This window comes from Lottia gigantea (genome assembly GCF_000327385.1).
Source record: "Lottia gigantea unplaced genomic scaffold LOTGIsca_4, whole genome shotgun sequence".
NCBI classification, from domain to species: Eukaryota; Metazoa; Mollusca; class Gastropoda; family Lottiidae; genus Lottia; species Lottia gigantea.
The window spans coordinates 1,615,882-1,628,893 of NW_008709379.1; the positions used below are offsets into that span (position 1 = coordinate 1,615,882).

Consider the following 13,012-nt stretch of genomic DNA (forward strand, 5'->3'; position numbering starts at 1 on the left):
TAATTTGATCAACAAGCTTCATATTCTATATATTGTCTTAACATGACATGTTGTGAGGTGTTTGTGTGATATTTTCATGAAATAGAATATCAGTATCAAAGTGGTATTTAACGAGAGCGTTACAGGAATGAATAAAAATAGATTTTAAAAGAGTTTTCTCTGCCTTTGAATGCATATCGTGGATACAAAGAGATATTTTTAGCACCATTCCGATCTCACGATGTTTTGTTTTCACTATAAATTTCACTGTCACCGACATTGGGCTTGGATTAAAAACCTCTACAACATGCTATTAATATTAGATTAAAGGGAATGTAAGGAGATTTTCTAAAAAAAAAAACATTTATATTTATCGGGAATCTAATTTTCAGTCAGGCGTCTGTGGTTCCTGAAATTCCACTAAAACTAAGTGTTTGATGACGTCACTTATCGCGAAATGCTTAAATGATACAAACATATATTGCAATTAGTGATGTGCAGGAACCACAGACGTCTGACTGAAAATTGGAATGGTGCAATTAATGCTACAAGTGTATAGTAGAAAACCTCTTTACAGTCCCTTTAATATCCATAATTCATGATTCTTCTAACATCGATAGCAGATCGGTCGAAATAATTTGCGAAAATCGAAAGATGGTGGATTGATACGAATCAAAAGATGTCGACAAGTCCATATTATCTTCAGGCTACTAGAAATTAGATCATGGTTAAATCTAAATTTCTTACACTCAGTGTAGCTTGATATTTCTACGATTCCCTTTTAGTTAAACACGATCTTTCAAAATTAGTAAAACTTCATTGGCACATGACCACATCAATGTTGGAAATTTAACCGTGTATCATTTTTACTCTGCCGGTGCCTTCTGTTCACACCTGTTCCAGTTTTAATCACCCTAGCCCCAACCCCGGTGTAGGATCTAACACCCAACCTTTCTCCTGTTACTCTCAGATATCTCCACACATTCGTTGATAGATATTAACTGATAAATTTATGTGCATTGAAATATGAGATTCAAAATAGTATTTAGAATTTAGAGTAACTTTGCGTTGATAACAATTAAAGCATGAGAAAACATTAACACGTAAAATTCAGTTTTTTACTTATGATTCTTTTACGTCAATTTGGGGCTCATGTAGACGGAAGTGTGGTTCTATGCAATACATACTTATAAAACCGTAATTATTTTTTTATTAACGCCAAGTCATTCTAAGACTAAAAGTATTTTTGAAGATGATATTCAAATCCTCTTTTAGAAAAAATTGCCAAATTCCATTACGATTGTTGCACACTAAGACCATGGTTGTCCTGATGAGCATTGCGTATCCTAAACACATATAAGCAGAACGAGATGAAATAAGTCAATTAAAATAGAAATTCTCTAACCTGGCTGGTGTAGAATGGTTGCTTGTGTGGAAAAGACAACCAAAAATTCTTCAGTTGAAACTCACTTTTGAGGACATCAATAGCTGACATGGCGGTACTCCTTCCAACAGCTTTAGTCGGTTTGATTCAATGTACTTCACTTCAATGACGAGTACTCACACTCACTAGTCTTGTTTAAACATAATCTATTTATACTCGGCTTTTAAACTGGTCTGATTTAATATCCAACTCTGTATTATGATTATACAATATGCGCCTTGCACATACATTCAACCAATTTCAATACATTTTAAGATTACTAGTGGTCCTCCTTTCAAAACTTTTATCATATTGTGTGACACTGCGCATTTCTAGACTTTAATTGCATTCTGTTTAGCAAATTTACATTGCACTACGGTTACATGTGTTTGAATATAACTACCTATGAATAGAAAAATTAACTAATTGATTATTATAGATTGGTGTCTTCATGGTGATATTCTGTCGTGCTGACTTGGAGTCGATTGACGTGATATTAATTGACCTCAAGCAAGAGGTAAGAAATCACCAGAGATTTTCGAGTAAACTCTATTTACTGCGTCATAAATACAACTCAAACAAAATTACTCTTAATTAGATAAAGTAGTATCAACTCACTCGTGTTGCTAAAAAAATGTAATTGGCTTTTCTTGTTATTGACATAAAATAACCAAATAACTCTTACAATCAATCCGAATGACAATTGTATGTCATACTTTTTCTGTATATTTCTTCAATCGTACATAATCATTTTAATCATTTATAATCAATGTTATCACATATAATCAAGTGTATAATCATTGAAATCTTGTATAATCAATGTAACCGTGTATAATCAATGTAATCACGCATGATCAATGTAATCAAGTATAATTATTGTTATCACGTATGATCATTGTAAGCGTGTATAACCATTGTAATGGCGTGTGATGATAGTAATCAAGTTTGCTTATGGTAATCATGTATAATCTTTGTAATCATGTATAATCTTCGTAACCACGTGTGCTCATTGAGATCATTGTAATCACGTATGATCATTGTAATCGTTGTATAATCTTTGTAATCGCGTGTAGTTAATGTAATCACGTATCATCGTTGTAACCATATTAATCACGTTTAATCATTATAATCACGTATAATCATTGTAATCACGTATAATCATTGTAATCACGTATAATCATTGTAATCACGTATGATCATTGTAATCGTGTATAATCTTTGTAACCGCGTGTAATCAATGTAACACGTATGATCATTTAACCACATTAATCTCGAATAATCATTGTAATCACGTATACTCATTGTAATCACGTATAATCATTATAATCACGTATAATCATTGTAATCACGTATAATCACGTATAATCCTTGTAATCACGTATAATGAGGTATAATCTCGTATAATCACGTATAATGACGTATAATCATTGTCATCTCGTATAATCATTGTAATCACGTATACTCATTGTAATCACGTATAATCATTGTAATCACGTATAATTATTGAAATCACATATAATCATTGTAATCACGTATGATCATTGTAACCATATTAAGCACGTATAATCATTGTAATCACGTATAATCATAGTAATCTCGAATAATCATTGTAATCACGTATAATCATTGTAATCACGTATAATCATTATAATCACGTATAATCAATGTAATCACGTATAATGAGGTATAATCTCGTATAATCACGTATAATCATTGACATCTCGTATAATCATTGTAATCACGTATAATCATTGTAATCACGTATAATCATTGTAATCACGTATAATCATTGAAATCACGTATAATCATTGTAATCACGTATGATCATTGTTACCATATTAAGCAAGTATAATCATTGTAATCACGTATAATCATAGTAATCACGTATAATCATAGTAATCACGTATAATCAATGTTATATCAAGTGTAATAATGTAATAGGTAAGTTTGTCCGAAAAGCAAACAAATATTTAAGAGTATAAGTGAAATCAAATCGAGTGTTGCTTTTTACTTTCGTGCACCAGTTTGGGCTTTTAAGGACACAACCACCATGTAGTATGAAATTAAAGAAATGTTGCAATGACATCGGTATTCTCTTTCTGTTTATTCTCTCTATGAATAGAAATGAACGGAGTTTTACGTTCTACGTTTATGTCTCAATGAACAGAGGTTTTCTCAATATTAATAGAATAAATGTGAGAAAATTGTCATCACGTGTTTTGGATATAATCGTCGTATAATGGCAAATGAATATTATCGCCTGAAATGTGTCCTTCAAGTCATGAGAAAGTTTCAAAAATAGAATTTAGTAATGTGGTCAGTATCTTTCAAAAACAAGTGATCCACTTCAGATAAGATAAGTACGCGAGTTTATCAATCAGTCTTATCTTTGATCAATGCTCAGACATATGTTTCACATTGTGTAATTCATACTTATTGTAGAGAGAAATAACGATTGTCCATAATTAACCTTAAAATACCATTGCAACCATGGATATTCATTATTATCAAGCATTGTAATAATGTAATCACGAAAAACATTGTGAAAAAAATAGCCTTATATAGTTATAGCAATCGTATAATTCTTGAAATCATTGGTATGATGTTTAATTGTTGAAATCACGTTTACTCATTGTATTCATGTATAATCAATGTAATCACGTATAATCGATGTAGTAACGTGTAAACATTGTAATCATCTTTAATCATAGTAATAATGTAAAATCGATGTAATCACGTATAAGCAATGAATCAATTTAAATCATTGCACTTACGTATAATCATTGTAATCTTGTTTATTCATTGTAATCGTGTGTAATCAACGTTAGCACGATTTAATCGTTTTTATCAATGTAATCATGTATAATCAATGTAATCATGTATAATCAATGTTATCATGTATAATCAATGTAATCATTTATAATCGATGTAATCATTTATAATCATTTATAATCAATGTAATCATCAATAATCAATGGAATCATGTATAATCAATGGAATCATGTATGATCAATGTACTCAATGCAATCATGTAAACTCTTTAAAAATCATATTTACTCATTCTTTGCATTTATGTATAAACATTGTAATTAGAAATATTAAAACATAGGCTATACGAAAATGTTGTTACTCAGAGGGTCTCGCTATGCGATCTTCAGACAACTGACCTATTTGTATAATCGTTGAAATCATGTATACTCTGCTATAATCATTGTATTGACGTATAATCATTTTAATCATTTTGAATAATTGTAATCTAATCTTTTAAAATCAGAGATCGTGTATTACCATTGTTATCGTGTATAATCACTGTAATCACCTATAATCATTGTAGTCGTGTATAATCATCGTAATCGTGTATAATCATTATAATCGTGTATAATCATTGCAATCATGTATACTCATTGTAATTGTGTATAATCATGGTAGTAGTGTATAATCATCATAATCGTGTATAATCATCGTAATCGTGTATAATCATTGTAATTGTTTATAATCATTGTAGTCGTGTATAATCATTGTAATCGTGTATAATCATTGTAATTGTGGATAATAGTTGTAATCGCGTATAATCCTTGTAATCATGTATAATCATTGTAATTGTGTATAATAATTTTAGCCTGTATAATCATTGTAATTTTGGATAATAGTAAAGTTGTAATCGCGTATAATCATTGTAATCGTGTATAATCATTGTAATTGTGTAGTAATTGTAAATACTTAATATAAGATATGTTGGTAACAGTATTTTGGCATTAACAATTGGCCATTACTTTGAGACCAACTATACTAAGCTACATTTAAATCTGAATTGACTGATAGTTCGGGAAGATAAATTTGCACCATGTGGTTGAATAGGGAAGAATTCTAACCATTGGAAAGCCAATAGATTAAAATATAACAAATTATATGAGATCCTAAACATATTTATAAATAAATCAAATAAAACAGTTTAGATTATGGTTCATGTTCATACTTTTGCTTATATATTTTCTCAAAGATGAAGAGACGGAGTCGATAGAAACCGAAAAACATAAATTGTAGTAATGGAAGTACAATAAACAGTAGCGTGAAGTTCACCATCGTGGCTATCTCCGGTTTATTCCAATCGAGTAATCCAGGATATAGAACATTCCTGCTCTTGTTAACGTTCCAGTAGACTTCATACATAACAGAGTACACCCCACCAGCTATGATAGTATAGGATACGTGGTACAGACGTACAGGTATAGCAGTGATAGAAACATCTACCAGAACCAATATCGTATTAAATACATGGATGTTGACGTCTTCCATATCTGTATTCACACCACCCAGGGGAAACAACGCGAAGTAGAACACCGTTGTGACGGTTATTGCAGACGTGTAGGAAACATTCGCTAGTAACCAAGTAATGATGACGTACCATGGTAACGAATTTTTCTTATTTGCTGTTGTCTCTTCTTCGTCAACTCGATCATTGTTGACACTTCCGGTTGTCAGAGGAATAGTTTCAGTTTTCTCCTCCTTTGTGGTTTTGGCAAAAATATAGCTCGTTACAATTAGTGCCACTAGATGGTATAGCGTCAAGGCGATATACGCCCACGTTGCTAGATACAAAATAGTTGGATGTCGAAGATCCTGGCGGTACACCAAGTAATAGATCAAACCAAATACTGTGTAAAAGGAGAAAATTCCCCGATACACTAACATAACCCAAACCGGCCATTTCCACTGAAAAAAAAACAAATATAAATCTCGAACTTTTTAAAGGGATTGTAAAAAGGTTTTCAAAATTATGCTTTATTACATAAGGCAATTCGCTATTAATGACCAAACACATAGTTTTAGTGGAGTTGCATAGACGTCTGGTTGAAAAGTAGAACTATGCAAATTGATGCTATCAGCACGGTCAAATTCACCGCACTAGTTGACCACAGTCTTTGTAATTGGTCATAGTTTACCAAATACCTTGCCACCGTTAATGGACTAATAGTTTGGAGCATAAAAGTAATTTGAAACAATTAAGCATTAACAGATTAATGCAATGTTTTGAAAATATCTTTAACCGCCCCGTTACCATGTATGACTTTCAGAGCATAACATTGTCACTCGACGATATCGGAATTCTGACCGCAACCACTGAAACCCTATAAAATAGTATAATAAATGTTTACACTGTACCTGTGGTTTGTAAAAAGGTTCCACAGATTTGAATTTTGCAAGATAGTTTTTTAACAAAAATTCCTGCCGAAATACTCCCATGGCTGCTCAATATCGAATGTGATTACCAATAACATACGATTACAGGAAGAAAATGTTAATGGTTATGGCAATGTAGTAATTGTTGATATGTGTCATATGGTGCTATTGTCTATTTTGTGGAACCTTCCTACGTTATGTCGAAACTTAAAGTTTAAAAATAAAAATGACACAGACAAACTTAATTATGTCGAACAACAGGTGCCCGAACGAAGTAAACAGAACTACCAATATCGCTGTTATTAGTTCAATGTCCCGTTCCAAGTGATATAGGTGTCAATTATCAATAACTACATAAATAAATCTTAAGTTTCTGTTAAAAATGGGTTTCCTTATTTTTTAGTGTCAACTGATATTTTTCCAAGCCATTAGAACAGCCCTTCTTTCTATTCATATATAAATAAGGGAACCCATCTTTAAATGCTTCTTACTTGAAAATTGGGGTGGTTATTTACAACTTTAAACTGGTGTCAGGGTGCAGTGTATAACAAGTTTCCAGCTGGATCCATATCTGTATACATATTTCTTATTCCAGATACCATATGAATTTATTGCATCTTAGTACTGAAGCATAAATTAAGAAATGACAGTTTACGATTTTCAAGACCAGAGAATTCAAATCAACCAGCTACGCATTTGTTATCGAGGCGCTGGCCAGTTCCACCGGGGTTTCTAATGTATAAAATTTAAAGTTGACCTCTTCGTGATCCAGTCGATTACCAGGAGAAAGAGCCACTGTGATAGGTGACAGCCTTGTCGAACCCAAGTCCTAACCATAATATGAAAATGTCGTATGTATTATTGCAAAATATAAAAACCAAATCTCACAAGTCCGTAAAGTCCTTAAAATAGGGATAATATTTACTCGCTGAGGATAAAATGCAAAGTGAGTTAAAGAAGAGATGAACTTATCTGAACATGATAGTAGGGTCAGCTATTACATACCAATGAAATCTTATCATATCAGCTAAATATGGGGAGCCGCGGTGGCTCAGCGAGTTAGACGCTTGCTCGCTAACCTGAAGGTCCAGGGTTCAATCCCGGCATAGGTCGAGATAATACCTTCGGATTTTTCAACCCGGTTTCCCCCTGCCAGTGATGCAGGTACGAGGGGCTGATATGGAAAAAGCGTCTAGTCGTTCGGATGGGACAATAAACCGAGGCCCCTGTGTGCTACAGGCTGTGCACGTTAAAGATCCCTCGACAGTTGGAAATCGAAAAAGAGTAGGCTAATGCCGCTGTCCTGGCAAAATTTCCCTCATGGCACCCTGCATGGCGTTGCCCGTCTTCATTAGCCCACATGGTGCAGAAAAGTACGACGTTAAGGTGCATTTATACAGAACGCGAACGCAAACGCGGTTTTTCGTCATGGAATGGTTTCATCATTTTATAGAGGGACCGTTCAAATAGAATGCGAACGCGAACGCGAACACGAACAAATATTTGTTCGCGCGGTCGACCGCCGAGATTGCCCCAAGAGCGAATTTTTCAGAAAGTCGCGGCGGATTTCTTGCTATCAACCAATCAGTTTGTACCACCTCCCTTGCATCATTTCCTAAAATAGAAATTTGTGCACATGGCTTTTCCAATTTGCTTGTAGGGTACAAACAATGGATAAAACGGAAGTTTTGATTTTAGAAGTTGAAAAGAATCCAGTTTTGTTTGACAAAGCTGAAAAAACTTACAAAGAGACAGTAAAAAAGAAAGATATTTGGAAGGGAATCGGAGAGATGATTCCAAAATGACCATATGACCAAATTTTAACAACAAAAGAGGCGATCCGCATTGAAAGCCGTCGACGGTTTTCCGCGTTCGTGTTCGCGCTCTATTTGAATGACTGAACTGATGAAAAGTCGCGTTCGCGGTCGCGGTCGCGTTCGCGCCGGTCGCGTTCGCGCTCTGTATAAACCCACCTTAAAACTCCATTCATTTCATTTCAGCTAAATATGACAAGTTAACACTGCTTATCAACAATTACAAGTATTTACTACAGTGGACTAATTGGAAAAGTTTTAAACAAATTACACACAGGGCTAAAAAAATTTTTTAAATGTTGCCATGAGCTCATAGATGCCTGAAGTCACGAAAAATATCGCCTATTCCGATTACATATATCACTCCGATTCTGGTATTTCTGGCAGTCTCTGATAGATATAACTACAAAACACAGTTAAATTATTGTACATGCTTTATCAGGGTTACGTACCTTTAACTACTATTTCATCTATCCATTTTAAGTATCTATTTATCTACCTGTTCTAATAAAGACAGCAGATGTCATGCGAGGAAGCTAGGTAGTAGTGATCAGAATTCCGTTTCTTGATTTTAGTCTGTTGACTTTTCAAGCGATGGTATAAGCCCGTTTCTCAATCAGTGAGTCAGTATCACCACTAGTAAAGGGTATATGTATCTATTTTCTTATATTTTGTGGTTTTGTATGAAATTATATGGTCAGACTATATAATCGAGAAAGAGGATCATTTCCACTAAGAAAAATGTGTCTCATTTTGACAAAATTCCAAATTATTTTTTCATTAAAAACCTAAAGCTGTTACGAATATTGGTCGTTATTGTGGGCAACTGCTTGTGTTCTCCGTTTTCTTATTCCTTTTGTTGGTAACAATTATCTGGTTTCATGTTCAGAGCCATCCAATATGGTCATTACTTTAAAACAGTGCTTCGCTGACATGTCATGAAATATCGTGTTAAATGAAAGGGGAACTAAATCTTGCAAAGTAGAAAGTTTCTGTGGTCAGAAGGGCTAATCTGTGACTCAAGATTATCAGTAAGTATTGTGGTTGTATATTGGTTATTTTTAAATGAATTATTGATTTAAAGTGAACCAGATCAAGTTTTGTAGAGTTCATGTACTTAAAATGACTCTTTAATTTCTAGAGTCATTGTTCTTTTATTTAGTTTTGAGAATGTATCGAAAAGACCAGGAACTGGATTACTGTAATGTTTAGGACATAGTACATTACATAGGAGTTAGGCTGTGCTCTAAACTAAGCACAAACTGTCTCTTCAATAGCTAACACTAATGTCTTATAAATCTAGAAACCCTTGTTGGAAATCCCTTCAGAAAGAGACAATACAACAACATTTTCTTGAATTGAGGGTGGCTGCCTAAGAGCCTGTGAGCCCCCTTGGCATTTCTGTGATCCCTACAGAACCCCCTCACCAAATTAATCATAGAGATGCCATTGGTAGCCTACACTACTGAAAGAAACAAGACAAGAACATTTTTCTAGCTATTTATTTGAAACATATATCACTAGTAAAGCACCTACTCTGAGAAGATGTAGTATAATAATAGAACTTTATGATAATGTCTTAGAGAGTTTTGCTTTAATTGTGTTCATGCCTTAAACATTTCATGGTTTTACAAAGAATGAATGATTATTTGTAGCAATAGATGATATTTGAATATAATTGAAATGACAATACAAAGGATAAGAAATCTATATAAGGTGAAAATTGATCTTGAAATATAATGTGAATTTTCCATAATGATTAATAGCAATAATAAAACCTTATTTCAGAAATATAGATGTTACATCTCAATAATCCCATCTCTTAATGGAGATAAATAACATTGAAATACTCTTGATGAAAAATGAAATGATTGCTCAATATTTTTAGTGATAGGTTTCAATGTGAGCAGTATCAGGCCTCAACTTTACCTCAGTAAAGAAATGGACCCTGAAACATGAAACCTCAAACATTTAAACAAACCACATTTGGATTTGCTTGATGTATGTATGATTTAACAATGTCAAAGTGAAGGATTTGTTCTGATTTTTTTTAAGCTTTTGATTCGTCAAAATAATTTTCCAAGTTTGTTCAGAAATATATTTGAAAACAAGATCAACACATTTCCAGACAAATGACTGTTTAATGCACATATTTTTAAAGTGAACAGTAAAACTGTGTCCTTGGTATTAATCTAGTTGTTTACAATATTACATCAGTAATTTTAAATCCAAAACCCATGTGGCCAGCTTAAATTTGTAATAAACCACATGTTTTAAATATTATTTTTAATTAGGCATACAGGAAGGTGTACCTGTCTTTTCATATGTTTTTATATAACCCACAGAATACTTTTTCCTAGTTTTTTTACACACCCCTACACATGTTGAGTAATTTTTGCTTTTTAATTGCTAATATGTTCTCCAGCCATGAAATTTATGGAAAGAAATCGAAAGTCTGTACTTGTGTACTGTGCAGGTGATACCTTTCTACGCAAAATCCTGCACATTTCTTTCAAATGTCAAACCTCATAAAAAATATTAGTCACATTTGGCTCCAAAAAAAAAAATTTCCTTTTTTCATTTTTCATCAATCACAGGGTAATAAAAAACGTTTTACTACATGAGCAAAAAAATTAAAAAATACATTTGACAACTTTTTTCTCGAATTCTTTTCTTTACATCTCATACACCGGTAATGTCATTTAATGACATTCATTTTGTGTAGTATCTCTTGACTTATATACATCTCTCAAAAGTCTGTTCAATTTCTGCTTCCAAATACTGTCATTTGGTGAGTTAGAAAAGGAACTATGATGTCATTTCCTCCCAAATTTGAGTCTATTTTATTTGCTTAGCAAATTGGTTTTGTTGCATGATTTTTCTTAAATTCAGACGAGCCTCAGATCATCTGAACAGTGTAATTCTTAAACAGCATACTTATAAAGGCATAGATACAGTAACATCGAAACAAAATTTTTCTTTATAAAGAAGGGAAGACATTAGTTTGACTGTGATACCATTTTGATTTCATCTTTTCAAGCCTTATATACTTGTCCAGCAATCGGAAAGATGTTTTTAGCATGGTAAATTCAAACTTTGAAAAATACATGAAAGAGACAACATTCCTATTACTATATATTCCTAGAAAACTGAACATACACAATTGGTTTAGGCTTTATTAACTATTTAACTCTTTCAATAAGAGGGAAAGCATTCACCATAACAATTACTTGTACTTTAAAATGGTATCACAGTCTTCCCTCTTTTATTTTTTCTCCAAACAAATATGTCTTGAAACTACAAATGAATTTATAATATAGAACTTCTTATAGCAACTTGGTTGCTCCTTGACACCAGAGAGTCTTTATACATAGCACTTTTACAGATTCATAATAATAATAATAATAATAATATAATCACAGTAGATATAACAGACAATAAAAACAGTGTCACACAATTCGAGGTTTTTTTTTTTTCAATTGATAAACAATCACAAGACAAAATATAGGGTTTTGACCACAAATATAACATTTTGAATCGATCATTTTCTTGTACAGTTTTATCATTTCCATAAACACAAAACAGTTGATTGAAAAGACACCTAATGCTTTCATTATGGTATTATTTAGCCTGAAAGTTTATTTGTGAAATAAAGGGAGCCTTGTGTACCAGAAAATCCAAGCTTTGTTCTCCTAAACCTGATAGTATTCCAATCTAGTCTCAATTTCAAATCCAAGCACCTATGTCTATAGAACATAATTTAGTTTCTGTTGCAATTTTTTTTTTTTCAAATGACTTTAAAATATGGGTTTAAATTAATTCTATTGATAAGGTAGCCTTTCATTGCAGGAATTTAACAGGCAAGAACTTGACTATCACTGGTAGATGTACCATTACATAACATTTTCAATACCATGCTAATGCTGTGTATGACATACGCTAATTAATTATTTTGGTTTGCACGGCAAAGGAAATTGGTTATATTTGGGTCATATTAAGGTTTTTTAGTAATGAATTGATATGAAACTGTTACAAGTATATCATTGTACTACTATTACATTACATAACAAATATTATTCACATCTAATAATATGGCACAATTAATTTCTACATGTCCATATTTCTATAACTTTCAATATTATGTAGTACCCTCCACTCTTCTTACCAAGTTGTTCCATTCTCGTATCTGTCTTAAATTTTTAAATTCTATTTTTTTTTTATACCAACAGCACTTGTTGATTCTTCAAATCTAGATTTTTATATCTGATACCTTGATCAAATCATTGAAGAAGATACCTTAAGAATTGTGTCAACTAACAATGAAATATAACAACTTTACTACATGCAAAGTTTTAAGTTGATGTGAAATATGGACATGTACTTTGAAATATACTGATGAAATTCAGTGATGAATAATACCTACAGACAAACAAAGATTTATGATTGAAAATCATTAATTGCAAGAATATAAATGAATGAATAAATGAATGAATGAATGATTATGAGAAGAAAACTGATTGAAATGAAGCCACCTTCATAATAGGTGAAATAAGGTTTTCCAGGAAAAATGATCATCTTACAAAACAAAATCAAAATTTACAAATAATATAATACC

At 32.4% G+C, this 13,012-nt stretch overlaps 1 protein-coding gene across 1 annotated transcript; it reads right to left on the reverse strand.

Annotated features, from left to right (window-relative positions):
* Window positions 1-5,359: 5,359 nt before the first annotated feature.
* Window positions 5,360-6,646, reverse strand: LOTGIDRAFT_153662 (hypothetical protein; the record flags this gene model as incomplete). The annotated part of the gene is made up of 2 exons (XM_009059684.1): window positions 5,360-6,115; window positions 6,566-6,646. 2 exons carry the CDS (start codon window positions 6,644-6,646, stop codon window positions 5,360-5,362), a joined length of 837 nt encoding a protein of 278 aa, XP_009057932.1.
* Window positions 6,647-13,012: the final 6,366 nt, after the last annotated feature.